Genomic DNA, 26,808 nt, shown 5'->3' on the forward strand with positions numbered 1-26,808 from the left:
AGGTATTTTGTGTTAGGTGAGAACAGCTCACAGGTAATCTACAGTTTGAGCTTACTTGACTCAACTGCAAATGTTTGTTTTTAGATACAGTGGGGCAAAAAAGGTATTTAGTCAGCCACCAATTGTGCAAGTTCTCCCACTTAAAAAGACGAGGCCTGTAATTTTCTTCATAGGTACACTTCAACTATGACAGACGAAATGTGAAAAAAAATCCAGAAAATCACATTGTAGGATTTTTAATGAATTTATTTGCCAATGATGGTGGAAAGTAAGTGTTTGGTCAATGACAAAAGTTAATCTCAATACTTTGTTATATACCCTTTGTTGGCAATGACAGAGGTCAAACATTTTCTGTAAGTCTTCAAGGTTTTCACACACTGTTGCTGGTATTTTGGCCCATTCAGATCTCCTCTAGAGCAGTGATGTTTTGGGGCTGTTGCTGGGCAACACGTACTTTCAACTCCCTCCAAAGATTTTCTATGGGGTTGAGAACTGGAGACTGGCTAGGCCTTGAAATGCTTCTTACGAAGCCACTCCTTCGTTGCCCGGGCGGTGTGTTTGGGATCATTGTCATGCTGAAAGACCCAGCCCCGTTTCACCTTCAATGCCCTTGCTGATGCTCACTCAAAATCTCGCAAAACATGGCCCCATTCATTCTTTCCTTCACACGGATCAGTTGTCCTGGTCCCTTTGCAGAAAAACGGCCCCAAAGCATGATGTTTCCACCCCCATGCTTCACAGTAGGTATGGTGTTCTTTGGATGCAACTCAGCATTCTTTGTCCTCCAAACATGACGAGTTGAGTTTTTACCAAAAAGTTATATTTTGGTTTCATCTGACCATATGACATTCTCCCAATCTTTTTCTGGAACATCCAAATGCTCTCTAGCAAACTTCAGACGGGCCTGGACATGTACTGGCTTAAGCAGGGGGACACGTTTGGCACTGCAGGATTTGAGTCCCTGGCGGGGTAGTGTGTTACTGATGGTAGGCTTTGTTACTTTGGTCCCAGCTCTCTGCAGGTCATTCACTAGGTCCCCCCGTGTGGTTCTGGGATTTTTGCTCACCGTTCTTGTGATCATTTTGACCCCACGGGGTGAGATCTTGCGTGGAGCCCCAGATCCACGCAGATCCACGCAGCCCCAGATCGAGGGAGATTATCAGTGGTCTTGTATGTCTTCCATTTCCTAATAATTGCTCCCACAGTTGATTTCTTCAAACCAAGCTGCTTACCTATTGCAGATTCAGTCTTCCCAGCCTGGTGCAGGTCTACAATTTTGTTTCTGGTGTCCTTTGACAGCTCTTTGGTCTTGGCCATAGTGGAGTTTGGAGTGTGACTGTTTGAGGTTGTGGACAGGTGTCTTTTATACTGATAACAAGTTCAAACAGGTGCCATTAACCTGTTACTCCTACCCCCTACTTTTTCGAACATTCTGTTAAAAATCGCGCAACATTTCAGCACCCGGTCTCCGACCGGATATTTTGGTTGAGATTTACCCGGACATTATTTCCAGACGTACAGCTATAGAATATACATCGCCTCGTGATCAATTTGCTTGCTTATTAACATTTACTAATACCTAAAGTTGCATTACAAAAGTATTTAGAAGTGTTTTGTGAAAGTTTATCGTCAACTTTTTTTAATTTTAAAAAATGATGTTACGTTATAAAACGCAATTTTTTTCGTTGATCCCACAGTCTTCATAGATCGATATCTAGGCTATATGTGGACCGATTTAATCGAAAAAAAGACCCAATAGTGTTTAGGGGACATCTAGGAGTGCCAACAAAGAAGATGGTCAAAGGTAATGAATGTTTTATATTTTATTTGTGCGTTTTGTGTAGCGCCGACTATGCTAATTATTTTGTTTACGTCCCCTGCGGGTCTTTTGGGGTGTTACATGCTATCAGATAATTGCTTCTCATGCTTTCGCCGAAAAGCATTTTAAAAATCTGACTTGTTGCCTGGATTCACAACGAGTGTAGCTTTCATTCAATACCCTGCATGTGTATTTTAATGAACGTTTGAGGTTTAACGAGTGCTATTAGCATTTAGCGTAGCGCATTTGCATTTCCAGATGTCTAGATGGGACGCCTGCGTGTCAGGTAGGAGCAAGAGGTTAATACAGGTAACGAGTGGAGGACAGAGGAGCCTGTTAAAGATTAAGTTACAGGTCTGTGAGAGCCAGAAATCTTGCTTGTTTGTAGGTGACCTAATACTTATTTTCCACCATAATTTGCAAATTCATTAAAAATTCATTAAAAATCCTACAATGTGATTTTCTGGATTTTTTTTCTTCTCATTTTGTCTGTCATAGTTGAAGTGTACCTATGATGAAAATTACAGGCCTCATCTTTTTAAGTGGGAGAACTTTCACAATTGGTGGCTGACTATATACTTTTTTCCCCCACTGTATGTTCAATGATTGGCTGATTTTGAAGTGGTCTGGCAGTGAGTGGCACACCTAGTTTGTAACTCTTTGGTGCAGCCTCTACTCAAAACAAAAGCCTTTTAACTCTTGGAATGTTGATTAGTTCATTCCAGTACACACAGTGGGGATTAGCTCTTTCTCTTAAATACTGGTATCGTCCTCGATCAAAAATACTCTTATTGGATTAAATGCTGTTTCACCCATTCATAGAGGGACATTTTCTGGCCTCAAAGGCCTCTCGTTGTACCAGAACTCCTGTAGCTTATCCCCCCTTGGAAAAGGAATCCTTCATTTTAGAATCCCCCCTTGTGTGGTTCCTGGATGCAAAAACACCATGAAAGGGCCTGTTTGTGTCCTGAAACCCTCAGGACTTTCATTCCAGGTGAGACCACACTGTCATAAACGCTCTCTCGTTTCAGGCCCGACCACTCAGTGCTCGTTGTTGTAATGCTACCCCGTCAGGTTATACCCGGACCCGTATTAGGTGGCGTCTAAGTAAGTGCGGGGGCGCTTGATTTAATTTTAACCTTGGCCACTGCTTATTGGATAGGAATGGGCTTGGCCTGAGTGCCTGCTGTGTGTGTTGTTGACTGAAACCGCTTCACCCAGGCAGCTAAGCACCTGATGATTGGGTTGGGAATTTGGCAGTAGCACAAGCAGAACAGGGCCTGGCGACTGGTTGAGAGTTTCTCATCCTAAATGCCCGGGCTATAGACTCTGTAACCCATATAGAACTTATATGTAAGGTTTCCAAAACACAGATTTAATCCTAGCCCTGAATTCACAATCATTCTCAATTGGAGGCTTATTTTGTGTCCAGGAAACCTACCCATGGGTTTTGTCAGAATTGTGCACCATAGTCCTTATACAGGGTATCATAAGTATTCACCACCCTTGGATTTCGTAATGTTATGTGTTGTACATTTTAATCCCACTTTGTCTTTTTTTTTTTGTAAACGATCTACACAAAACACTGTCAGCGCAATCATTTTTTTTGTTTTTGTTTTGATGGATGAAAAATAAAATGTGGATATATTCACCCCTCTAAGTCAATGCATGTTACTACAAACACCTTTTGTCAGCGATTACAGCTGGGACTCTTCTTGGGTTAAGTCTCTAAGAGCCGAATACTTATTGACTCAACATTTCAGCTTTTCATTTTTTATTAGTTAGCAAAAAATGTTGAAAAGCATAATTCCACTTTGAGATTATGGGCTATTGTGTGTAGGCCAGTGACACATCTCAATCAGTTTTAAATTCAGGCTGTATGCAAAATGTGGAAGAAGTCTGGTGGTGTGAACACTTTCTGAAGGCACTGTATGACTCCTCAGTAATAAAACAATCCAGATGTATTGTTTAGGACCATTCCTTCTTATTGTCCCCGTGTGTGTTTGGAGGTTTATAGGCCTGTCAGACACTGAAAAGAGAACACACGATGCTCATAGAAGGAAAATCTGAATGGCGTGTCAGGAAACCGCGATAGAAAAGTTAAGATCATCTACGGTAGTTCTCACCTTGTCAGAAATCGGCCACTGCGAATTTGACTGTATTGTCTGATTTTATTGGAACAACTGAATATATATGTTGTTGTGGCTAGCTACTCGCTGCCTTCATTCAGCGCGGAGTTCATCTGCACTGACTAACTGCTTTTTCCATTACATCTCCTGTAGAGCAGGAGCCTGGTCCCAGATTTGTTTGTGCTGTCGTTCCACCAACTCTTGCAAGACTGCACAATGATCTTGGACCAATATGAGTTGGCAAGACCGTACAAATGGATCTGGGACCGTAGGTCCGGGTCTGGGAAAGATGTAATCCTATGAGGCCTACCCAGATTAAGCCTGGTACCTGAGTATGCCATTAACGATCGGCGCTCCCGGCCATGCCGATATTAATGCCACTGGGCTCAAAGGTCTGTTTATATAAGATGTTGTATTCTGCTGGTGGTCATGCAGCACTGGTGGCACAATGTAGTTTGTTTCATACAGATGACTTCATTGTTTTTTACGGTGTGAATGAATGATGGTTTGAGTGGTTTCGGTTGATTACTGTCCCGAATGTTACCTCATCTCTGAGAAAAATGTGGTTTGGTGATAAAAGCCAGTTGTGTAAATTAGAGGGTTGAATATATAAAGGAATATACAGTGCCTTGAAAGTATTCACATCCCTTGATTTCCACATTTTTGTTTTGTAACAGACTGAATTTAAAAATGTATTAAATTTCGAGTTTGTTACTGTCCTATACACAATACACCATAATGTCAAAGTGGAATTATGTTTCTGGAAATGTTTGCAAATTAATCAAAAAACAAAAAGCTGAAATGTTTTTAGGCAATAAGTATTCAACCTTTGTTAAGGTAATCATAAAGTTCAGGAGTAAAAAAAAAGACCAGTTGCATGGACAATAGTGTTAGTCATTAAAAAAATGTCAATCTCATCCCTGTACCCCACACAAACAATTACCTGTAAGTTCCCTCAGTTGAGCAGTGAATTTGAAACACAGATTGAACCACAAAGACCAGGAACGTTTTCCAGTGCCTCGCAGGGAAAGGGGGATACCTAGTCAGTTGTACAACTGAATGCCTTTAACTGAAATGTGTCTTCCGCGTTTAACCCAATCCCTCTGAATCAGAGAGGTGTGGGGGGCTGCCATAATCGACATCCACGTCTTCGGTGTCCAGGGAACAGTGGGTTAACTGCCTTGCTCAGGGGCAGAATGTCAGATTTTTACCTTGTCAGCTCGGGGATTCAATCCAGCAACCTTTCGGTTACTGGCCCAATGCTTGAACGACTCGGCTAACTGCCACTCCAAGAGGACCTATTGGTAGATATATAAAAAAAAAAATAGCAGATATTGAATGTCCCCTTTGAGTATGCTGAAGTTATTAATGACACTTTGGATGGTATATTAATACACCCAGTCACTACAAAGATAGTTTCCTTCCTAACTCAGTTGCCGGAGAGGAAGGAAACCGCTCAGGGAGTTCAACATGAGGCCAATGGTGACTTTAGTTTTCTCCTATCCCAGCCATTAAAGTCTGAGGATGGATCAACAACATTGTAGTTACTCCTCAATACTAACCTAATTGGCAGAATGAAAAGAAGGAAGCCTCTACAGAATACAAATATTCCAAAACATGCATTCTGTTTGCAACACGGCACTAAAGTAAAACTGCAAAAAATGTGACAAAGCAATTGACTTTTTGTTAACATAGTGTTTTATGTTTGGGGCACATCCAACACAACAACACTGAGTACCACTCTCCATATTTTCAAGAATAGTTGTGGCTGCATCACATTATGAGCAATGTTCCCTAATTTTGCTGAGCGCAAACTTGAACATTGTGAAAATTCTGTGCAACTTCCAGCACGCATTTACTGTGAACACTGAGGCTGTACCCGCTTTAAGTTAGTTTTAACATTGGCCAAGTAGGCTACTGTGGCTATTTGATCATAATGTAGGCCAACCAGAGTGGTATACAATGGAGACGATGCATCCCATAACATTTTAACATGGAAATAGCTGTTCTATCATTCAGCCTACAGTAGAGGCCAATGTGTGGTGTTCAATGTAGGTCCTACATGAGACTTTCGAAAAAGCATGCAGGGTTTTTGTAGAGCTGACCCAAATTAGTCGACTGGTCGATTTGGTCGACCGAGATTTGTTTTAGTGGAGTAGTTGTGCGTACACTAACGTTCAAAAGTTACTTTTTCTAAAGAGTTTCTTTTGTTCTTTTTTCTAAAGCTCATTCTTTTGTCCATTTAAAATGACATTAAATTTATCAGAAATACAGCGTATACATTGTTAATGTTGTAAATGACTATTAAAGCTGCAAACAGCTGATTTTAAAATGTAAAATAATAATAATAAACATTTAAATAATGGAATACCTACATAGGCGTACAGAGGCCCGTTATCAGCAAGCGTCACTCCTGTGTTCCAATGGCACGTTGTGTTAGCTAATCCAAGTTTATAATTTTAAAAGGATAATTGAACTTTAGAAGAGTTCCTCTGTCCAGTGTCTGTGTTCCTTTGCCTGCCCATCTTAATCTTTTTTGTTTTTATTGGCCAGTCTGAGATGTGGCTTTTTCTTTGCAACTCTGCCTAGAATGCCAGCATCCCAGTCGCCTCTTCACAGTTGACATTTGTTTCGGGTACTATTTAATGAAGCTGCCAGTTGAGGACATGTGAGGCGTCTGTTTCTCAAACTAGACACTAATGTACTTTGTCCTCTTGCTCAGTTGTGCACCGGGGCCCCCCACTCCTCGTTCTATTCTGGTTAGAGACAGTTTGCGCTGTTCTGTGAAGGGAGTAGTACACAGTGTTTGAGCCTGTAATTGAACCCACAAATGCTGATGCTCCAGATAATCAACTAGTCTAAAGGCCCGTTATATTGCTTCTTTAATCAGAACAACAGTTTTCAGTTGTGCTAACATAATTGCAAAAGGGTTTTCGATCAATTAGCCTTTTAAAATTATAAACTTGGATTAGCTAACACAACGTGCCATTTGACCACAGGAGTGATGGTTGCTGATAATTGGCCTCTGTACATCTATGTAGATATTCCATAAAAAAAATCAGTCGTCTTCAGCTACAATAGTAATTTACAACATTAACAATGTCTACACTGTATTTCTGATCAATTTGATGTTAATGGACAATTTTTTTTTTGCTTTTCTTTCAAAAACAAGGACATTTCTAAGTGACCCCAAACGTTTATATATATATATATTTCTATTTGAGGTTCTTCAAATTGCCACCGTTTGCCTTGATTACAGCTTTGCACACGCTTGGCATTCTCTCAACCAGCTTCACCATGAGTGCTTTTCCAACAGTCTTAAAGGAGTTCCCACATATGCTGAGCACTTGTTGGCTGCTTTCCCTTCACTCTCCGGTCTGACTCATCCCAAACCATCTCCATTTGGTTGAAGTTGGAAGATTGGGGGGGCCAGGTCATCTGATGCAGCACCCAATCACTCTCCTTTTTGGTAAAATAGCCCTTACACAGCCTGGATGTGTGTTGGGTCATTGTCCTTTTGAAAAACTAATGATATTCCAACTAAGTCCAAACCATATTGAATGGCTTATCGCTGCAGAATGCTGTGGTAGCCACGCTGGTCCTTGAATTCAAAATAAATCACACACATTGTCTCCAGCAAAGCACCCCCACACCATAACACCACCTCCTGCCATGCTTTACGGTGTGAACCACACACGCAGAGATCGTCTGTTCACCTACTCTGCGTCTCACAAAGACAGTGGTTGGAACCAAAAATCTAATCTGGACTCATCAGACCAAAGGACAGATTTCCACCAGTCTAATTTCCATTGCTCGTGTTTCTTGGCCCAAGCAAGTCTCTTCTCTTTAGTAGTGGTTTCTTTGCAACAATTCAACCATGAAGGTCTGATTTGCGCAGTCTCCTCTGAACAGTTGATGTGTCTGTTACTTGAACTCTGTGAAGCATTTTATTTGGGCTGCAATCGGAGTCTGGTAACTCTAGTGAACTTATCCTCTGCAGCAGAGGTAACTCTGGGTCTTCCTTTCCTTTGGCGGTCCTCATGAGAGCCAGTTTCATCAGTGCTTGATGTTTTTTGCAACTGCATTTGAAGAAACTTTCAAAGTTCTTGACATTTTCTTTGACTGACCTTCATGTCTTAAAGTATTGCTGGAGACTGTCATTTATCTTTTCTTATTTGAGCTGTTCTTAACATAATATGGACTTGGTCTTTTACCATATAGGGCTATCTTCTCTATACCATCCCTACCTTGTCACACCACAACTGATTGGCTCAGTGATTGGCGCATTAAGAAGGAAAGAAATTCCACAAATTAATTTAACACGGCACACCTGTTGATTGAAATGTGTTCCAGGTGACTACCTCATGAAGCTGGTTTAGAGAATGCGGCAGGGTAGCCTAGTGGTTAGAGCGTTTGACTAGAGCGTTGGACTAGTAACCGGAAGGTTGCAAGTTCAAATCCCCGAGCTGACAAGGTACAAATCTGTCGTTCTGCTCCTGAACAGGCAGTTAACCCACTGTTCCCAGGCCGTCATTGAAAATAAGAATTTGTTCTTAACTGACTTGCCTAGTAAAATAAAGGTAAAATAAAAAAATGCCAAGAATGTGCAAAGCTGTCAAGGCAGCTACTTTGAAGAATCTCAAATCTAAAATATATTTTGATTTGTTTAACTCTTTTGGTTGCTACATGATTCCGTATGTTATTTCATAGTTTTGTTGTTCTATTATTCAACATTGTAAAAAATAGTTAAAATAATGAAAAACCCTGTAATGAGTAGGTGTCAACTTTTGACTAGTACTGTATGTAAATGACATTTCTGTATTTAATTTTCAATACATTTGCAAACATTTCAAAAAACATGTTTTCACTTTGTCATTATGGGATGTGTGTGTGTGTAAATGGGTGACAAACATTTTAATCCTTTTTGAATTCAGGCTGTAACACAACGTGTAAGTCAAGGGGTATGAATACTTTCTAAAGGCACTTATTGTATTAATTAATTTAGGCCAGAATCCTAACTTGATGCTGCGCACGTAACTACATTTTTCACAAAACTTTCATTGACATTGATACACGATTTTAAATTCACACATTTCAATGATTCTGCCCCTGTGGTGTGTGTGTGTGTGTATATATATATATATATATATATATATTTTTTAATGTGGCTTGTGTACAGTTGTCACAGTTTGTTTTTCTGACAGAGTTGATTTACTTTTATGTACATTCTTTGCCGTCCACAGGTAGTAAAGACCATTGGCTTGAGGGAAGTCTGGTACTTTGGCCTTCAGTATATGGATGGCAAAGGATACCTCACCTGGCTGAAGCTTGACAAAAAGGTAAGGTTAATCTAATAGTACCTTTTTAACAAATATTTGTTTATCTGCTCAGGAATTCTCAAACCTTTTCCCACTGTATTAATTCTTAAATCGCATGTTTTTTTTGCAATACTGGTCTACAGTAAACAAAATCAAATGGGCCATACATTCTTTAGAGAGGCAGGTCAAATCACTCCACACTATTTGCCTACCACTCACTCAGTCAATTAGTAGCCACTCACTCACTGCATTATGGGCACCCTCTCTCACTCCTACTTCCTGTGCAGACCAGTGGCTAATTGTCCATCTCCCTTCATTTCAGTCCCTTTTTTTTAGTTAATTGTCCTGGGTTCATTCATACACAAACATATGATACATGATGCAATTACAATCCCCCCCCCAAAAACGATGAGCCCCATGGCGCTCTGGTGAAACGTAGTGCACTAAATAGGGAATAGGGTGCCATTTGGGACACAACCAAATCCAGTCCCCTGAGGATTTTGTAATCAGCTAGTAGTGTGAACTCTCAGTGAACCACTAGATAAGATACTACTTCTCTGGGGGAGCGAGTGCTATGTATCGACAGTATAGTTAAAGCACAACCACCTGTGTTCGTGGAATGGAGATGTTCCTGTTTTGATTTGCAGAATTTCCAAATGCGTCAATGGTTCTCACCAGAGCTGTAAATACAGTTGTGGCCAAAAGTTTTGAGCATGACACAAATATTAATTTTCACAAAGTCTGCTGCCTCAGTGTCTTTAGATATTTTTCTCAGATGTTACTATGGAATAGTGAAGTATAATTAGAATCATTTCATAATTGTCAAAGGCTTTTATTTATAATTGCATGAAGTTGATGCAAAGAGCCAATGTTTGCAGTGTTGACCCTTCTTTTTCAAGACCTCTGCAATCCGCCCTGGCATGCTGTCAATTAACTTCTGGGCCCTGACTGATGGCAGCCCATTCTTGCATAATCAATGCTTTGAGTCTGTCAGAATTTGTAGGTTTTTCCACCCGCCTCTTGAGGATTGACACACAAGTTCTCAATGGGATTAAGGTCTGGGGAGTTTCCTGGCCATGGACCCAAAATATCGATGTTTTGTTCCCTGTGCCAATTGTGCCTTATGGCAAGGTGCTCCATCATGCTGGAAAAGGCATTGTTCTTCACCAAACTGTTCCTGGATGGTTGGGAGAAGTTGCTCTCGGAGGATATGTTGGTACCATTCTTTGTTCATGGCTGTGTTCTTAGGCAAAATTGTGAGTGAGCCCACTCCCTTGGCTGAGAAGCAACCCCACACATGAATGGTCTCAGGATGCTTTACTTTTGGCACGATGGTAGCGCTCACCTTGTCTTCTCCGGACAAGCTTTTTTCCGGATGACCCAAACAATCGGAAAGGGGATTCATCAGAGAAAATGGCTTTACCCCATTCCTCAGTAGTCCAATCCATGTACCTTTTGCAGAACATCAGTCTGTCCCTGATGTTTTTCATGGAGAGAAGGGTCTTCTTTTCTGCCCTTCTTGACACCAGGCCATCCTCCAAAAGTCTTCGCCTCACTGTGTGTGCAGATGCACTCACACCTGCCTGCTGCCATTCCTGAGCAAGCTCTGTACTGGTGGTGCCCCGATCCTGCAGCTGAATCAACTTTAGGAGACGGTCCTGGCACTTGCTGGGCTTTCTTGGGTGCCCTGAAGCCTTCACAACAATTGAACCGCTCTCCTTGAAGTTCTTGATGATCTGATATATGGTTGATTTGGGTGCAATCTTACTGGCAGCAATATCCTTGCCTGTGAAGCCCTTTTGTGCAAAGCAATGATGGCACGTGTTTCCTTGCAGGTAACCATGGTTGACAGAGGAAGAACAACGATTCCAAGCACCACCCTCCTTTTGAAGCTTCCAGTCTGTAATTCGAACTCAATCAACTTGACAGAGTGATCTCCAGCCTTGTCCTCATCAACACTCACACCTGTGTTAACGAGAGAATCACTGACATGTCAGCTGGTCCTTTTGTGGCAGGGCTGAAATGCAGTGGAAATGTTTTTTGGGGATTCAGTTCATTTGCATGGCAAATTCATCTGATCACTCTTCATAACATTCTGGAGTATATGCAAATTGCCATCATACAAACTGAGGCAGCAGACTTTGTGAAAATTAATATTTGTGTCATTCTCAACTTTTGGCCATGACTGTAGACAGGTACGTTCTGTATATAATGGCTGTGGTTATCACGTCATGGAGGTCACATAAACCCACCAACTTCCTTACCTGCAGTATTTGGGTTGGGCTGGTTTATATTGCGTGGCTAATAAACTGTTTCTTCTTGCAGTATTAACAATGTGAGGAGCTAGACTATTAGCATGAGTGTACTTTGTGACATAAGGGTAGTATAGTAACTTAGTTTTCAGCGAAAGGTGTTAGGCCGGTTGTGGTTTCACTAGAATGTTTAAAGTAGAATATTATAATGTACTGACAACCCAGTGGTCCATATCTATAAATAAGGGAGTGAGAGATGCCAGTTGGAGTGCAGTGAGCTAGCCGTGTGCTGACTCTGCGCAGCTCTACTATACAGTAGCTCTTTCAGCACACATTCCCCCGCCACATTTGCTTCCCATTCGCCTCAAGACATTTTGGTTCCTGTTTTGGAGCGAACACAGAGGAAGAGGCCAAAGTCTGTAAATACTTTTGTCAGCCCATGTATTTTATATATCCTCTTTTACAGAGGAATATGACAGTGCATTTATTTCATGCAGCACTGTGCATCCAAGACAATTTAACTCTTCGGGTACAATAATGTTTATCCAATCATCCATTCCTACTCATGCAACTGGTAGCCCAAATGGCACCCTATTTCACTAAAATAATGGAAAACTTTTTTTTGCAACACTTCACATGTGCTAATTTGAATGAATGAATCCTCTCTCTCCAACCCAGGTGTCGTCCCAGGATGTGAAGAAGGAGAACCCGCTGCAGTTCAAGTTCCGCGCCAAGTTCTTCCCCGAGGATGTTTCTGAGGAGCTGATCCAGGACATCACCCAGAAGTTGTTTTTCCTGCAGGTAACACACACGTGCACATGCGCGCACACACACACACACACCTACACATGTATTTTTTTTGTGTGTCCAGGTGAAGGAGGGCATCCTGAGCGACGAGGTCTACTGCCCCCCAGAGACCGCCGTGCTGCTGGCCTCCTACTCCGTCCAGGCCAAGTTCGGAGACTTCACCCGGGACCTCCACCGTCCCGGCTACCTCACCTCAGACCGCCTGCTGCCCCAGCGGTAAGCGCCGGTCCACCAACAGTCCCTATGGGCCCTGGTCAAAAGTAGTACACTACATAGGGAATATGGTGCCATTTAGGAAACAACCAAGAGTTTTTTTTTTTTTTCTAATAACTACACTAGCATGAAGCACTCTACCTTCTTCATATGCAGCAATGTATTGGGGCCATGCATTCTAAGTGGTATGCTAGTATAGACATGGGACTTAGCCAGGAGTCCAGACATCAGACAATAGCTTACAGTATTGCTGTGATTGACATGAACAGGATCACGTTTTGTGTTCGAATACACCAGAAGAAATCCATGCCATGACAAATCCAATATTGATCATAACATGAGTACTCTTTCTTCATTGTACCTCCTCTCTGTTTGCCCCTTCTATTCCTCCTCTATTGTTCTTCCTTTCTGCCCTCCCTCATTCTCTCCCTCTCCCAGTGTTCTGGAGCAGCACAAGTTGTCCAGGGAGCAGTGGGAGGAGAGGATCCAGGTGTGGCACGAGGAACACCGTGGAATGCTCAAGTGAGTTCCTCTCTGTGTTCGTTTGTTTGAGTCTGTATGTTGGTGTCCCTGCCATGATAAAACAGGTTCCCCTGATCTGATCTACCTCAGATAGCAATCATTTTAGTTTTTATTTATATTCATTTATGAAGATGCCTATTAGTTGATCAGGTCTTATCTTCCTGGGTTCATTCATACACAAACATACGATACATGATGTAATACAATAATACAACACACCACACACTACCTTACACAAGGACACAATAATAAAGACATAACAAATCCCCAATCCCAAACCATTCCTTTATTTCTCCATGTCTGATCCTGCAGAGAGGATGCCATGCTGGAGTACCTGAAGATCGCCCAGGACCTGGAGATGTACGGCGTCAACTACTTTGACATCAAAAACAAGAAGGGAACCGAGCTGTGGCTGGGTGTGGACGCCCTTGGACTCAACATCTACGAGAAGGAAGACAAGTAAGAAGTAGCCTTCAGGGTTGTGTTCAGTAGGTCACACTGTAGTGCAAATAACAATTTTAAATGAGTGTTTCTTATTGGACAAGTCCAGATAGTCCCTCCCTGTTTGTCTGTTTCAAAACAGTTTCTCCCTACTGGACACCAGCCAGGTTTCCTCACTGAACTGACCACTACTGCAGTGTTTCTCAATCCTGGTCCTGGGGACCCAAAGGGCATTTTATTTTTTTCAAATAAGCAAAGGTTTGATGATGAGTCGATTACTTGAATCAAGTGTGTTAGTGCTGGGGCAAAAACAAAAATGCATCCCTTTGGGTGTCCAGGATGAGGATTGAGACTGCACTTTGTGGGTCAAGTTACGCAAAACTGTGTTCAAATAGAATTTGATTGCTGCTGCCTGTGGTGCTACTGACACTTATCCATGAGCCAGGCAAGCTCAATCAAACACAGCTAAAGTATTTGAAAGATTTAAAATACTATTTGAGCCCAGGTTTAAAGTCATGTAGTCTATCTACCCATTCTTGTTCTGCTTGACAACGATACCGGGTTGTTTTCCGGCCATCGCTACAGTTCTGTTTCAGACATTGTAGCTTCATTCCATTGTAGCTTCATTCCAGGTCAATCCACGTCTTTAGTTACCAATGAAGAATGTTCTTACCACAACGTTTTTCCTTTCAACTGTCTCCTTTTGATGAGCTTGTACTGGTCCGTCGTACCCAAGGTTGTTATGCCAGTCTGCGCTCCAACAAATACTTTGCTAAAGCTCAAAATAAAGGTACAGATTTGATCAGATCACGCGATACAAGCGGTAACTGCATAATTATTGGGTAAATACTTGTTCCCGGTCAGTTAAATTACTGGGTTAAAAATAGATTATGACGTAATACAAGTGTTCCCTATAGAGTCGATAGCCCTGCAGTCACTGACCCTCTGGCAGCAACACTGGCTGAGTTTTTATTTTTTTTAATTTCACCTTTATTTAACCAGGTAGGCTAGTTGAGAACAAGTTCTCATTTACAACTGCAACCTGGCCAAGATAAAGCATAGCACAGTGTGAACAGACAGCAACACAGAGTTACACATGGAGTAAACAATAAACAAGTCAATAACACAGTAGAAAAATATATACATAAAAAAAGAGTATATACATTGTGTGCAAAAGGCATGAGGAGGGAGGCGAATAATTACAATTTAGCAGATTAACACTGGAGTGATAAATGATCAAATGGTCATGTGCAGGTAGAGATACTGGTGTGCAAAGAGCAGAAAAGTAAATAAATAAAAACCGTATGAGGATGAGGTAGGTGAATTGGGTGGGCTATTTACAGATGGACTATGTACAGCTGCAGCAATCGGTTAGCTGCTCAGTTAGCAGATGTTTAAAGTTGGTGAGGGAGATAAAAGTCTCCAATTTGAACGATTTTTGCTATTCGTTCCAGTCACAGGCAGCAGAGAACTGGAAGGAAAAGCGGCCAAATGAGGTGTTGGCTTTAGGGATGATCAGTGAGATACACCTGCTGGAGCGCGTACTACGGGTGGGTGTTGCCATCGTGACCAGTGAACTGAGATAAGGCGGAGCTTTACCTAGCATGGACTTGTAGATGACCTGGAGCCAGTGGGTCTGGCGACGAATATGTAGCGAGGGCCAGCCGACTGGAGCATACAGGTCTCAGTGGTGGGTGGTATAAGGTGCCCTAGTAACAAAGCGGATGGCACTGCGATAAACTGCATCCAGTTTGTTGAGTAGAGTATTCGAAGCCATTTTGTAGATATGCATTTGGTTTTACTAGCGTTTAAGAGCAGTTGGAGGCCACGGAAGGAGTGTTGTATGGCATTGAAGCTCGTTTGGAGGTTAGATAGCACAGTGTCCAAGGAAGGGCCAGAAGTATACAGAATGGTGTCGTCTGCGTAGAGGTGGATCAGGGAATCGCCCGCAGCAAGAGCAACATCATTGATATATACACAGAAAAGAGTCGTCCCGAGAATTGAACCCTGTGGCACCCCCATAGAGACTGCCAGAGGACCGGACAACATGCCCTCCGATTTGACACACTGAACTCTGTCTGCAAAGTAGTTGGAGAACCAGGCAAGGCAGTCATTAGAAAAACCGAGGCTACTGAGTATGCCGATAAGAATATGTTGATTGACAGTCGAAAGTCTTGGCCAGGTCGATGAAGACTGCTGCACAGTACTGTCTTTTATCGATTGCGGTTATGATATCGTTTAGTACCTTTAGCGTGGCTGAGGTGCACCCGTGACCAGCTCGGAAACCAGATTGCACAGCGGAGAAGGTACGGTGGGATTCGAGATGGTCAGTGATCTGTTTGTTGACTTGGCTTTCAAAGACCTTAGATAGGCAGGGCAGGATGGATATAGGTCTGTAGCAGTTTGGGTCCAGGTCCTCCTTTGAAGAGGGGGATGACCGCTGCAGCTTTCCAGTCCTTGGGGATCTCAGGCGATATGAAAGAGTTTGAGCAGGCTGGTAATAGGGGTTGCGACAATGGCGGCGGATAGTTTCAGAAATAGAGGGTCCAGATTGTCAAGCCCAGCTGATTTGTACGGGTCCAGGTTTTGCAGCTCTTTCAGAACATCTGCTATCTGGATTTGGGTAAAGGAGAAGCTGGGGAGGTTTGGGCGAGTAGCTGCGGGGGGTGGAGCTGTTGGCCGAGTTTGGAGTGTAGCCAGGAGGAAGGCATGGCCAGACGTTGAGAAATGCTTGTTGAAGTTTTTGATTGTCATGGATTTATCGTTGGTGACCGTGTTACCTAGCCTCAGTGCAGTGGGCAGCTGGGAGGAGGTGCTCTTGTTCTCCATGGACTTTACAGTGACATCAGACCCGGGTTCAAATAGTTGTTTCCTTTCAAGATGGGCTGGGTTTGCAGTTGACACTTTTGGGACTACTCCATTTGCTCCATCGGGCCAGACAAACTCAATTAAGCACAGCAAAATAGGTAATGAAATACTATTTGAACCAATGTCTGGCAGACGTGCAAAGTAGTGTTTTGAGTGCAGTGCACTAACCTATTGCTGGGTTGTGTTGTTGACAACGGTCGCTGCTCCCTTAGAGCTCCATGCACTGTTTGAACTCTCCATGCCAAAAGTCTATTCAAAGCAGAGTGAATACGGCTCCTTGGGCGGTTAATGAGAAAATGTATCGACTCAGCAGCCCCCAGAGGACTCTGTCTGGCCAACATTTGGTCGTGCTTTAACTCTAACTTGAGTGTGTCTTTTGGGATTTCCCGCAGTCTTACACTCTACCCATATTATTGTGGTTTGTGTCCAAATGCTTAGCTCTGAATCCACACACAGCACAAATAGATAGATGTTTGAATGTTTATTTACGACTACAATTGTTCCATAGAATGGATTTAAAGTGAATCTAACACTCTTATTTTACCTGAGTGTAGTGTAGTCTGATACCTGTAAATCTGGTGAATCAAGTAGAAAATGGGACGAGAGGGAGAGACACAGAGGGCTATGTGTCTGTTGTAAGGCTCCGAGTGTCCTTGAATATGTGGGTGTGTTTGTGTTTGTGCACTCTGGGGCTCGGCAACAGAAATGCCTCTGCTGCAGTGCACTCTGCTGTAACCATGGTGACACCTACTGGTTTTTCAAGCTGTGCGGGGCTTAAGAAAGCCAGGCTGACCTAGAGTACATGCCCCTCAATGAAGGCGGCAGGCTACAGACAATACATAGCACTACTACTGCCAAGGCCTCTGAGACCGAGTGCATAGTGTAGACTCCTTGGACCCTGCTAGCACACCATTGCTCCTTTTTATGTCAGATATGGCCATCATGCCAATGTTTTACTCCTTAGGCCATTTGTCAAGCAAACACACACACCCTCATTCAGTATAAGACATATGGCTAGATTTCAGGACAGGGTTCCATTTTGACCCTACACCAGAAAGGAGGGCGTTTGATGTGTATGTCGTCCTATATTGTCACTGATTGCTGAATAAATCCATCCAAATACATGGTGACATTTCTATGAGATTCTACATAACCCAGAACACACCATGTACAGTTGCAGTCGGAAGTTTACATACACCTTAGCCAAATACATTTAAACTCAGTTTTTCACAATTCCTGACATTTTATCCTAGTAAAAATTCCCTGTCTTTAGTCAGTTAGGATCACCACTTCATTTTAAGAATGTGAAATGTCAGAATAATAGTGATTTATTTCAGCTTTTATTTCTTTCATCACATTCCCAGTGGGTCAGAAGATTACATACACTGAATTAGTATTTGGTAGCATTGTCTTTAAATTGTTTAACTTGGGTCAAACGTTTTGGGTAGCCTTCCACAAGCTTTCCAGAATTGGTTGGGTGAATTTTGGCCCATTCCTCCTGACAGAGCTGGTGTAACTGAGTCAAGTTTGTCTGCCTCCTTGCTCACGCGCCTTCTCAGTTCTGCCCACAAATGTTCTATAGGTTTGAGGTCAGGGCTTTGTGATGGCCAGTCCAATACCTTGACTTTGTTGTCCTTAAACCATTTTGCCACAACTTTGTAAGTATGCTCGGGGTCATTGTCCATTTGGACCAAGCTTTAACTTCCTGACGTCTTGAGATGTTGCTTCAATATATCCACATTTTCTTTCCTGATCTATTTTGTGAAGTGCACCAGTCCTTCCTGTAGCAAAGCACCCCCACAACATGATGCTGCCACTTTGTGCTTCACGGTTGGGATGGTGTTCTTCGGCTTGCAAACCTCCCCCTTTTTTCCTCCAAACATAACGATGGTCATTATGGCCAAACCGTTCTAGGACATTTCTCCAAAAAGTACTATCTTTGTCCCCATGTGCAGTTGCAAACTAGTCTGGCTTTTTTTATGGCGGTTTTGGAGCAGTGGCTTCTTCCTTGCTGAGCGTCTTTTCAGGTTATGTCGTTGTAGGAATCGTTTTTCTGTGCATATAGATACTTTTGTAGCTGTTTCCTCCAGCATCTTCACAAGGTCCTTTGCGGTTGTTCTGGGATTGATTTGCACTTTTTGCACCAAAGTATGTTCATATCTAGGAGACAGAGCGCGTCTCCTTCCGGAGCAGTATCACGACTGCGTGGTCCCATGGTGTTTATACTTGACACTATTGTTTGTGCAGATGAACGTCGTACTTTCAGGCATTTGGAAATTGCTCCCAAGGATGAACCAGACTTGTGGAGGTCTACAATTTTTTTCTGAGATCTTGGCTGATTTCTTTTGATTTTCCCATGATGTCAAGCAAAGAGGCACTGAGTTTGAAGGTAGGCTTTGAAATACGTCCAGAGGTATACCTCCATTTGACTCAAATTATGTCAATCAGCCTATCAGAAGCTTCTAGTCATGACATCATTTTCTGGAATTTTCCAAGCTGATTGAAGGCACAGTCAACTTAGTGTACATTTCTGACCCACTTGAATTGTGATACAGTGAATTATGAAATTATCTGTCTCAACAATTGTTTGGAGAGTTACTTGTGTCATGCACAAAGTAGATGTCCTAACCGACTTGCCAAAACAGTAGTTTGTTAACAAATGTGTGGATTGGTTGAAAAACTAGTTTGAATGACTCCAACCTTAGTGTATGTAAACTTCCAACTTCACCTGTAAGTAAAATATCTAGAACGGGCTTAGAGCCTTTGACCGTAGCAATTTGACTGGTAAAATCATAATTTTTCTATGAAACACACCTCTGGATAAGTCATTGGGAGATGTTACCTTATACAGCACCTAACCCTTCGTTTGTAGATGACTCTAAATAAGAGTCCTTTACATTCCTCATGTGTATGTCAGCACGGGTCTGTAATTGATTGAAATACCAATTCAGGCAGCAGCAGGGTTTCCAGTGTGTAAGACTGTTCAGACAACATCATCTGTGGTCCCAGGTCTGTGTGGGCATTTTATATTTATCAGATGCTATTATCCAGAGTAACTTACAGTAAGTAGTGAGGGTTTACATTTTCATACTGGTCCCCCGTGGGAATCGAACCCACAATTCTGGCATTGCAAGCACCATTCTCTACCAACTCAGCCACACGGGACCAAATAAAGAACCAGACAATGTTTCTTTCTCCGGCACACAATGGACGAGCCCCGCCTGAAATTCCTCACACCTAGCCCTATTGATACAGAGGCCAACATGTACAATGCAGTAGTACATGAATGAATCCTATCCTATTTGGACTTGTTTCCTACAACAGATCCCATGCTGTGTCCCAAATGGCAATATTTCCCCTATATATTGCATAGCCTATAAGGAAGATGGTGCCATTTGAGACGGCCCCAGTGTTTCCGCTAACATTAAAATCATTTGGCTTCGGTTGGTTTCAATTAAAATATTTGGCAACCAATATCCTGGATTTTGATTTGGGATATAATCGGTAATAAATCTACCGAAAATTAACTGTAATGTCCACTATTAAGCCATGTAAAATATGTACAATACTAACACTGGTTTGCCTCATTTCTCCCATCAGATTGACCCCAAAGATTGGCTTCCCCTGGAGTGAGATCAGAAACATCTCCTTCAACGACAAGAAGTTCATCATCAAGCCCATCGACAAGAAGGCCCCGGTGAGTTCGGACTAAACGCTAGAGATTCACACAAATAAGGCCATGCCAGGCTAAGTCCAACTGTACCGGGCTAGCCTGGTTACGCATCCAGTATAGTTTCTGGAACGCTGCTGGAAAGGACGATGTGAAAAGAACATATCCATGCCAACACATTACAGTTTGGGTCAGCCCTAAAGTGTGAATCAAGCATCGGACACAGGTCTCCATGACGCAGGATCAAAGTAACACTGTTTTGATGATCCATACTATTCACCAAATCACACACCACATTTAACATCACAATGAAAACAATCTGAAAGCATTAGCAAACAGCTGCAGCAGATGTCACGATGGACCAATATAAAACCCAGTTATCCTGGTCCCAGGTCTATATGTGTTATGAAAAACAAACGACCATAGCAGTTGGCTATACAGGATAACTGGGTTTTATATTGGTCCATCGTGACATCTGCTGCAGCTGTTTGCTCATGCTTTCAGATTGTTTTCATTGTGGTGTGTGATTTGGTGAATAGTATCGATCATCAAAACAGTGTTACTGTGATCCTGTGCCATGGAGCCCTGTGTCCAATGCTACAGGTACAGGGAGATGTTTTACTTTGTATTTACTGTAGGTAAAGTTAGTGTGTGTGTGTGGACTACCTCACCTCTCATGTTCCCAGCTCTGCCTGCTTGCATCCTCTCTCCTCTCCTCTCATGCTCTGTCTCCTTAGGGCTATCCTCAATCCCATCTCCCATTGTCAACAGAACCCTGGCTCCAGCCCCTGCTTGCACACATAGGGAGAAACACAGACACACAAAAGTCAGCAAGGGCACACGTGCGCACACGCATGCACAAAGAGCCTGAGTGCTCTTCTAATGTCCATCAAGCCTCTACGCTCAACAGACCTCATCTCTTCTGCTCAAGCCAGTATTTGTGTGTGTGAGCATGCATGTGTATGTGGTCAGGCTAACTGGTTGGTAAGCTCATATGGGCAGTGTCTCCTTCAACTGAAAGGTTAAGTCATTCCTACTGCTTCCTTCAGCTGCCATTTCCACTTTCCATCCATAGCAAATGGTCGCTGTGCGCGTTGTCATGCAGAGTGTAAGACGAGCGCAGGAGACATGCTGTCTGCAAAACTGTTTTGTCTGACCTGAGTTGTTCTTTGTTCCACCCTCCTCCTCTTTTTCCCCACATTGCCCTATTTCACACCTCTCTCTCTCTCTGATAAATCTCCCCACCACCTTTTTATTTCTGCCCCCCTCTTTCGCTCTCCTTCTCTCAGGACTTTGTGTTCTACGCCCCTCGCCTGCGCATCAACAAGCGCATCCTGCAGCTGTGCATGGGCAACCACGAGCTGTACATGCGCCGCCGCAAGCCCGACACCATCGAGGTGCAGCAGATGAAGGCCCAGGCCCGCGAGGACAAACACCAGAAACAGTTGGAGAGGTGTGTGTTTGAGTTTAGAATAGGGATGGTCAACACCCCTGGAGAACAACTGGATGTGCATGCTTTTGCTCCATCCCTACCCAAACACCTAATCAGATTCAGAATATCACTCACAAAAAGAGATCTATTGTATCAAATCAAATTTTATTGGTCACATACGCAAAGGTTAGCAGATGTTATTATAAGAGTTGTCCGGAGTAGCAAATGTATGCCGTTATTCATATCCTAGAATTCCCAATGCTCCAAAGCTTAGCATGCTCTTCAATACAGCAAGACATGCTCAGCACCTTTTGTAGGCCTCACAGGTACTTGAAGTACAGCAGCGCTAGGTCACTAGCGTAGGTAGATGGAACCCAGCGTAGCGCTGATGATTCAATAGCATGACCTCATTCTGTGAGTGAAGCAATGTTGAGACAAGGTTATGGGAGCTGGCTAGTGTTATCTGGACAGTATCGCCTCTGCACAGCTGTTCCAACAACCTGATGTAACAGCCATTCATGACGCTATACATGGCCGACGTCTGTCACATACCAATCGCCTGTAGGACTTTCCCTCCACTGCCAACCCCACACAATACAAGGTAAAGGGGGATTATCTATTGGAGAGTGTTCATTGTGTTTTTGGTCTAGATTGTTATCCAGTGTAATGTACATACATGTGTACACTAGAGGTATACAGGCTGCACTGTATAATGAAAGAGAACCACCTTATTTAAAATCACAGTACAAACTACAAAGGGTATGTGTAGAATGACAGTTTGTCTGCTACACTGTGCCCCCGAAATGTGTTTGCTTGGTTTTGTGTGTGGGTGTGCGTGCGTGCATGTGATTGTGTGTACAAAGTGTGTGTCTACTCAATGTGCTTAAAATCAGTGTGTGCCCTCACACACTCAGAGGGGCCAGTCTAATAGTTTATTAGCCATCACACGTCATCCCTTTGTGTCTCACACTGGGCCTCCCTTATCTGCAGGGCCCAGCTGGAGAACGAGAAGAAGAAGAGGGAGGCCATCGAGAAAGAGAAGGAGCAGATGGAGAGAGAGAAGCAGGAGCTGATGATGAGGCTCTACCAGTTCGAGGAGAAGACCAAGAGGGCAGAGAAAGGTAGGACTTGGGAAAATAGGGTCTGACTGGGAGGACACTAGGGTCACCCAGAGCACATTGAATGTGGAGAGGGGGGAATGAGAGAGACAGACCGGGGGAGGGAGTGTGTGTACCTGTAGAAGTTGTGTGTGTTGGTGTGCATTCATACTTTGTGCGTGCATAATGTTTATGCTGCATAAAAAAGAGAGCCTAAAATAGTAACGATTTTTGAGAAAATTGCTTTCAGTTGACGACAATTTGCATTTCAACAGTTTTTACTACTGTGGTTGTTTCAATTCAGATGTAATAAACTGGTGGCCTTATGCTTTTTGTGACTTTGTCACTGTGAACCTTAGATAGCCCGGCGGTACCGTTTTTACAGGGTTAGATATCAGCAATTGGGCTGATAAGGCATTTCTCATCGACCTTTGTTTGTAACCCTCTTCAGTGTTCATCGCCATTGTCTTTACCATATAGTGCGGTCTCTCGGATTTACGTGGCACACAGGATTAGTATTTCCATGAATATAGCTGTGGAAAGGTTTTACAAATATACCATGGAAGTAGAGCAGCCGTGTAACTACAGTAAGTGCCGGATGGTTTGATAGTAGTGTGTTTTGCAATCGTACGTTTGTAGTCTTTCGTACTTCGTTTTGAAGGCCTGCTTCAGTGGTCGGTCCTTTGTCCTTTTTTTTAACAGCAGTTTGCAGTACTGGACATGATGTAGTGTAATTTGGAGGTTTCTGCAGGGCAGAATTTTCACTTGGTCATTAGTCTATCACGTCAAATTCAAATCTGGACAACTGCTTTTTTCCCCATTGACCCCTCTAATCAGGAACTGTGTTAGACCTGGGACACCGAGTGGGTGCAATTCATGATCACGTAGAACAGAAACAGCAGTACTTAGGCCCTCATAGGGTGAGATTTAAAAACCCCTGGTCTGTCAGTTAGTAATCCAGGGAGCTGTTTACAATTCCCTCTGTAATGCTAGAGATTTGTTAGGAAACTCATGTTTGCTACTCGTGGTTGTAGTGTTTGTCTTGTTCTGCATGTTTCTCAGTGTAGCTATGTAGTGTGCATCTGTGTGCCTCACACTGTATGTATATTTGGTTATAAATATCTCTGTCTCAGAGGTGTATCTGTCTATTCCTGCCGGTCACTTATCTCTTTGAGGCTCTCTTTGTCTGACCTGCATGAGTAGCATATGTGTTTGGGTGCTTTCCAGGTCTTCTTTATTGCCCCAGATAGCGTAACACGTTGCAGGAATATAAATCTCACAACGCACGTGTATCCCACCTCTCTGTCTCTCCAGACCTTCAGGAGCAGATGCAACGTGCCATGCAGCTGGAGGTGGAGAGGAGGATGGCGGAGGACGAGGCAGCCCGCCTTGAGTCTGAGCGTCAGGCCGCCCTGCTGGCCAAGGAGGAGCTGGCCCGCCACGCCCAGGACCAGATGCACAACCAGGAGCAGCTGGTGAGAACCACCAAACAAACATGTTACGAACATGTCACAACCCCCTTATAACCTTGCTAAGCTGTCCTTTAACACTACCATGTCACAGCCAATTGAAACCCAACTATAACCCTACTATACTGTACATGCTGAAATGGACTTATGTATCTATATGTGACTGGCCAGAGTTCGAACTCGGGTCTTCTCCTGCACGTCGCAAGCCTGTTAGCCCACTGAGCTAAAGCCTAGGCACCGTCTCTTTAACATATACAACTCTGAACCACACCTCACTGCCGCAAACTGTGTAGAGCTGAAATAACCTCTGTTCACTAATGAAGAGCGAACAAAACCTGTACCAGACTGCTTCTTAAGACACTGTAATAATGTCCTTCCCCACTGTATAACTGAACCGCATACCATAATGCCAGACAGTGCCCCCACCCTGCTCTGCACCAGACCACCCGCAGGGTCACTATAACAGGCCTGACAGTAAACCTGTAGACCAGTGTGCTCTCACTAGGCTATTGACAGTGGAACACTGAGTCTGTTTTTATAGGGGCAAGTTGGACAACATGGAAAACACTGCACACTGCTGCTCATGCACCCAGGTGACAACGTTTCCACCCTCAGGTCTTCATCAGGCAACAGCGACTCTGAATTAACCCCATAACAGAGCCCTTTGTCACGATATCACCAGATAAATACATGATGAGTAACGATAACTTGTAACTAACTATATACACGGGGTGCCAGTGCTGAGTCGATGTGTGGGGGTACGAGGTAGTTGAGATAGATTTGTGCATATAGGTAGGGATAAAGGGACGAGGCAACAGGATGGATAATAAACAGTAATGTCGACTACAGTGTTTAAATAAATACAACATTTAAATCAATCAAAAGTATTTATAAAGCCCCTTTTACATCAGCAGATGTCACCAAGTGCTTATACAGAAACCCAGCCTAAACCTCCAAAGAGCAAACAATGAATATGTAGAAGCACAGATTTATTTGCTCTAATAGGGCTGTCCTCAAACATGTAATGCATCGTCATGACCCCTATAGACCCTACTAGTATGAACATTGCAACATTATCATCTGTTTTTCTCAACCTCCTCAGCTTTAATTAGGTACACTGGAAGCTCCAGTGACTAAGCACCAGTCTAGCTTAGCAACCTGTTGAGTGTTTTCAATGGAAGCTGTGTTGGGCCTTTTTCAACCAGCCACCAATTTTACAGCTGAGCACACTTCAGAGGTTTTTTTATGGTCAAACATCCACACTGTGCGTGTCGTGCTTCGTGCTGGGCTTTGTGTGTGTGCAGTATTTACAACCCTAGACTTCACACACACACTGAAAACAATAGATGGTTACTCAGAACCCTTGCTTGTTTGGCTCTGGTGAAAACCAGTCAGTCACAGACATTGTTTTGGTGAATTGCAGACAGAGGCCGCCTGGAGTAGGATGAAGTTGCCCCTAGACGCTGATCTTGGATCAGTACAATTTCCCCCACTAATGGTTAAAGGGCAATTCCGCCACTTTTCAACCGCATATTCATCATCTGCAGCACCAGACCAGTGTCTACATATGTGAAAATAGCAGGTTTCTATGATTTGACGTTAAAAAGATAAGGTACAAAAAAATGCTTCTGTGACATCACAGATTAGGATAAAAAGTTTTTAAAAAGTGATTTTCAAAATCAATGAGTTTCTAGCCTAGGAGAGGGTATTTTCTTGCTCCCCGTGTCATCGCGGAACTCGGTGTTTGGAATGACTGTTTTTAAAAGGAGTTGAGTGGAAGCTGATCCTAGCTCTGTGCAAAGGGGGAACTTCATCCTGGAGCGATGCCCCCTCAACTCCTTGGAGGCTATTCAGACAGAGCTGTCCTGTGACCACCCTGCTCTGTCCAACTCCCATCAAGATCCATGTAGAGAATGGAGATCCAAGATTACAGACAGTGTCACTCTCTAATAAATGACTAATAAAATTAATTAATTAATCCATACTTTTATGGATGTCAAGCTCTACCCCAGGTCCTGAAGTGCTGAACCCTACACTGAGCACTGTACTCTAATATATATTGCCACCGTTGCACTCCACAATGGAGAGTGATGTTCTGTTTTCTCTTTTCAAAACTCGTTGAATGGCTATTTTTACCCTGTAGGCACCTTCTCACCATGGGTGAGAAATTACACAGGAAACAAAAATTACCTGCCTTCAACCAAATTAATTTGAATCTAAATTTAAGTTTCGGTTTTGTATTTATTGGTCCTGTGCAGTTGTAAATCAAAAAATACACATGTAAACACCAAACCTTTTTCATTTTCAACTTATTTGAGAAGAAATTCTGAATCGTGTAAGGGTGCCAATATATTTGACCGGAACTGTAGGTCTCTCCACTCTGGTGCACCCAATGTGTACTGCTTTGACACAAATGACTGATCATTGGTTGAAAACAATGTAATAATAAGAAGATTGTGGGAGCTGTACAGTTAGATTTCAGTGCAGCTTTTGATATTATCGACCATAACCTGTTGTTGAAAACTTATGCGTTGAGAACTTGTGGTTTTTCAACCTCTGACATTTTGTGGATTCAGAGCTTTCTATCTAATAGAACTGAGGGTTTTCTTTAATGGAAGCTTCTCTAATGTCAAACATGTAAAGTGTGGTGTACCACAGGGCAGCTCTCTAGGCCCTCTACACCTTTCTGTTTTTACCAATGACCTACCACTGGCATTAAATAAAGCATCCGTGTCCATGTATGCTGATGATTCAGCCATATACACATCAGC

At 43.0% G+C, this 26,808-nt stretch overlaps 1 protein-coding gene across 2 annotated transcripts in view; it reads left to right on the forward strand.

The window, feature by feature from the left end:
• LOC118386650 (radixin-like) overlaps positions 1-26,808 on the forward strand; it is a 56,056-nt gene that overhangs the window by 25,405 nt on the left and 3,843 nt on the right. For both annotated transcript variants that reach the window (XM_035774362.2, XM_035774361.2), the window contains exons 4-12: positions 9,192-9,287; positions 12,197-12,319; positions 12,390-12,541; positions 12,977-13,060; positions 13,373-13,519; positions 19,970-20,066; positions 21,329-21,492; positions 22,462-22,592; positions 23,883-24,043. In XM_035774362.2, the coding sequence (XP_035630255.1) occupies positions 9,192-9,287; positions 12,197-12,319; positions 12,390-12,541; positions 12,977-13,060; positions 13,373-13,519; positions 19,970-20,066; positions 21,329-21,492; positions 22,462-22,592; positions 23,883-24,043 (1,155 nt within the window). The remainder of the gene's footprint in view (positions 1-9,191; positions 9,288-12,196; positions 12,320-12,389; positions 12,542-12,976; positions 13,061-13,372; positions 13,520-19,969; positions 20,067-21,328; positions 21,493-22,461; positions 22,593-23,882; positions 24,044-26,808) is intronic.

Source organism: Oncorhynchus keta, chromosome 8 (assembly GCF_023373465.1).
Source record: "Oncorhynchus keta strain PuntledgeMale-10-30-2019 chromosome 8, Oket_V2, whole genome shotgun sequence".
In the NCBI taxonomy this organism is placed as follows: domain Eukaryota; kingdom Metazoa; phylum Chordata; class Actinopteri; order Salmoniformes; family Salmonidae; genus Oncorhynchus; species Oncorhynchus keta.